This window comes from Pteropus vampyrus, unplaced genomic scaffold, assembly GCF_000151845.1.
Source record: "Pteropus vampyrus isolate Shadow unplaced genomic scaffold, Pvam_2.0 Scaffold46, whole genome shotgun sequence".
NCBI lineage: Eukaryota > Metazoa > Chordata > Mammalia > Chiroptera > Pteropodidae > Pteropus > Pteropus vampyrus.
This window is the reverse complement of record NW_011888827.1, coordinates 3,840,643-3,844,503: the sequence shown is the minus strand read 5'-3', so window position 1 is coordinate 3,844,503 and position 3,861 is coordinate 3,840,643. Positions and strand designations below refer to the sequence as shown.

General features: G+C 40.6%; 1 protein-coding gene across 1 annotated transcript in view; it reads right to left on the bottom strand.

Moving 5' to 3' along the window:
- The window catches only part of SHTN1 (shootin 1), a 79,990-nt gene that overhangs the window by 9,837 nt on the left and 66,292 nt on the right, over nucleotides 1-3,861 (bottom strand). Inside the window, exons 13-15 of the mRNA XM_011359251.2 lie at nucleotides 2,354-2,463; nucleotides 809-818; nucleotides 111-135 (exon numbers count right to left, since the gene is read on the bottom strand). Of these exons, the coding sequence (XP_011357553.1) occupies nucleotides 111-135; nucleotides 809-818; nucleotides 2,354-2,463 (145 nt within the window). The remainder of the gene's footprint in view (nucleotides 1-110; nucleotides 136-808; nucleotides 819-2,353; nucleotides 2,464-3,861) is intronic.

The following is a 3,861-nucleotide window of genomic DNA, read 5'->3' as shown; positions in this document are numbered from 1 at the left end:
TGTTTCAGTCGGTGTCTTGAACACAAAGTCCAGTTCTCTTCTGGCTACACCATGAACAAGACAACCTCAACTGATGTTCTGGGCAGTGATATCTGCCTGCCCCATAATACCTAACAGTCTCTGTGCATCCCTTGGCTAATTTAAGAGAAGGGAAATTTGGCATGAGGCCCTCATGAATAAAAAAAAAGATCAAAAAAGCCCTCTGATCGCCCTTGCGCCACTTCCGTTCACAAAGGAAAGAGATGAAGAGAAACGGTGCCAGACACAGTGAAAGAAAGGGCTCCTTAAACCTCTCATTCCTGGAAGAGTGTTAGGCTAATTCCTCTCTCATGAAGAAATGGGAGGTGATTCATAGCAGCCTATAATCCTTTCCTCCAAAAGATAATAAAAATAAAAAAAAAAAAAAAACTATAATCCTTTCCTCCAAAAGATAATAAAAATAAAAAAAAAAAAAAGAAGAAGAACATCCCATTCCAATTTTTTTAAATGGGCAATAAGAGAGAAAAGTGAGAGAGGTTTGCGGCTCATGCACAAATAAGACTAAGGCATTCGACTTTCAAAGCGTTAGGTGTTCCGTGAAATCTACATGCCATCAGCGCCAGGCGTAAGTACTAGTCGAAAGCTCTAAGACGCTAACTTTAACCATACCAGTACCCCCAACGATGTCAAGGAATTTAGAAAACATGCAGTTAAATTACTATTCTCAAGGCCAACTTCTGCACGTAAACTGTTTGGGTGGCAAGCTATTACTTCTGCACAAACACCCTGGCTAAAAGCATACTCCGAACCGCCGCCATGCCACTCAAGCTGCCCTCTGGCTGCATAAGCTTTGAAGCCCGGGCTGCAAACTCGCACACTGTGACACTGCAGGAAAGCACCGATGGTACTCGGAGAAGGCGTCTGTACTCAGGCATGCAGTCACCGTCTGTTTCAAAGGTTACTGATCAGGTCATTCAGCACTACGTCTGTGTGGTTTAACGATGACCAGCGAAAAACCCGCTGGTCCGCTGGTCCTTGTTCTTCTAGATTTTGAACTGACATTAAGTGATGTGTAACTGTGGGAAGAGTCGTGGCAGAAAAGAAAAGGGACTAAGAAATGGTCCGAAAATGAGAGGGCACACGGGACACGGCTTATGATCTCGGACGTCCGCAACATCTTTCTTTCTAAATTAATTTTGCTTCTTTATGACGTTGCTTTTTTTCTCTAGTAACAGCTCAGTTTTGCTGATTCCTTCTGAAATACTTGCGCAGTGAAAGTCATTGAAATGTGTTCTTTTCAAAGGTTCCACTGACGCTCTGTATCTTAAAGTGTCTTCCCATTTTATCTCATTTGATCCCGACTGCCACTCTGTGGGTCAGGGAGGGCAGGCGCTATTCTCACTTTGGGGGGAAAAAAACCCAGAAAGCTGGGAGGGTGCAAAGGCCCCGACTCCGACGACAGTGTTCTTCACTCGCCCACCAGACGCCAGCACTGAAACAGCTGTGCCAGACTGTCCGCACACGGCTTCTCTGCCAGTCCTGCATTCTGTCCCTGGCCTGGAATCTAAATGCACGAGACTCAATATCTACGTGGCTGGCCGAGGTTCCCATTTCGATCTTGGAGCTGAATATTCCTTCTGTGTTTCCAACCCCCTTTCCACAGTCTACGCGATGGCCATCCCGGCCTTGCCTGGCTATCTTGCCTGCCTGTGACAAATCAGCAACTTTAAAAGCCCAGCGAAGTTTGTACTGAACAGTCACGGCACTTGGGGATGTTGAAGCAGCTGGAAGAGGGGCATCCTTGAGAGCATGAAAGAACCATTAACTTTGGTTTAAAAGAAGAAAGAGAATCAATCTGCTGATACCTTACAGACTTAGAAAATAAAAAAAGTTTTTTTTCAAGAAAAATGTCAAAAACTCTATTATTAGGTCAATTGAAATGGGACAGATAAAAAAAGGGAAGGAAGAAGTACTGAACCAGACAGCTGATGATACTATAGACACAAAATTTTCTCTTTGAAGTGACCTAGAAATAGGTTTGTGAAATTAGTGAAAGCAATCATGTAAATCTCACTATTTTTCAAGTTGTTTTAGGTCTGTGTTGGCTTTATTACGTGACCCTTGCCCCTAGATTCCCCTCCCCCACACACTGAACTAGAAGCCTCAGGAAGGCAAGGATTGTCTCACCTGTTTACTGCTTTATCCCCAGTGCCTAAATCAGTACCTGGCACATACCAGATACTCAATAAATACTTGTTTAATTATACAAAAGAAGCAGGAATTAAGGAGATGTAGCTTGCATCACATTTCAAAATTTTACATTTTAAAAAAAGAAACATCAAGCGGAGCAAAAAAGCATTTAGTCGTCCCATACCTTTGCCTTGGGTCTAGCTGTCTGATTGACTGGTCTAAGATGAACTCCCTTTTTAATTCTATCCATCATCTCTTCAACTGCTTGCCTCTTCAGATCTGTGACTTCTTCAGCTAGTCAAAGAACACACACATAAATCATCTCATAGTACAAGAAAACAGCTACTTCCTATTTTTGGTGACTTAGAAAGATTGCGCTATGTAATTAACTACAGTCATTTTTTCAGAAAAGTCACAAAATACCAATAGCTTAAGGTGATCAGCTATCAGGTAGCAACACATGTTTCATAATAAAATCTTTAAATAAAAGATCTGCTTTGAAAAATAAGAGTTGTAAATTTTAAGGTCCAATTTGTAGCCTGGAAATCAACACTGGCTCATCTATGTTAAACAATTAAAGTGGATTTTGTTCCATTTGTCAGCATAATTCAGCTAAGACCTGAATTTCTACAGGTCTTTAAAAACCCAGCTTTGTAAATAACTCCAAATAATCATTCATCTTTGTCTCAAAGGCATTTTTAAAATTTATAGTATATCATATGTCAAAAGAACCAGCCCAAAGAAGAAATAATTATCAAAAGCCCACCTGAAAATAAAAGATCAAAGAGAACTTTTACTTATTGAAAGAAATTCAGTCAAAAGATGGGTAGCAAATAGGAAAAGTCTATTTTTAAATTGCTATCTTTTGTTTAGGAATCACATGGGAGGGAAACATTTAAGCAAACCTTTTTCCAGGCTTTTCAATCTGCCAATGTTAAGAGAAGACATACATCCAGAAATTACTGCAATTAAGCAATTAAATTTGATTTTAAAATTTCAACTATCTATTGTATAACCTTTGTACTATTTGCTGCAAAAACAATAAAGCTGTTGAAATATGTGTCAATTAGAAGAATGCAATTGAGGTGAGCTTCCACCTGTTGATCAGAATAGTGAAATTTGCCTATTTCTGAAATATTTATCACTATTAACACAGTTCTAGATCTTGCATTTACCTCCATCTAACTCACTGCAACCCATATATTAAAGGTTAAATATCTCATAAAGACCTTCCAATTAGCATCTTATTAAGACTCCAATGGTGGGGCACACAGTGGACACTCCACAAGTACCTACCTTCTGACTGACCTGTAAAGTTTTAGATTTAAATAGCTAATTAATATTTTTTACTATTTGACCAGAAATAACTAAGGCCCAAAAGGATGGTTTCCAAATGAAGGCAATCACGACAATACCCCCAAGTTCGTTAACAGCAGTGGCGAGCTTTGCCCTGAGAAGACCAAAGTCACAGCTTCTTTGTCTGCCACATGGCCGGAGCTCACCAACCCTGGGTAGCCCTTCCTCTTATACATATGCCCCGGGGAGGGACTCAGAGAGCGAAGGTTCCATCATCCTCACCTGTGCAGCGCCACAGTGACCAAATCGCTGCTACATTCATTGCATGACCTAGGTTTTATGATACAGTCCTGACTTCAAATAGTGTTGTCATCCTCACAAGCCACTGAAATGCTG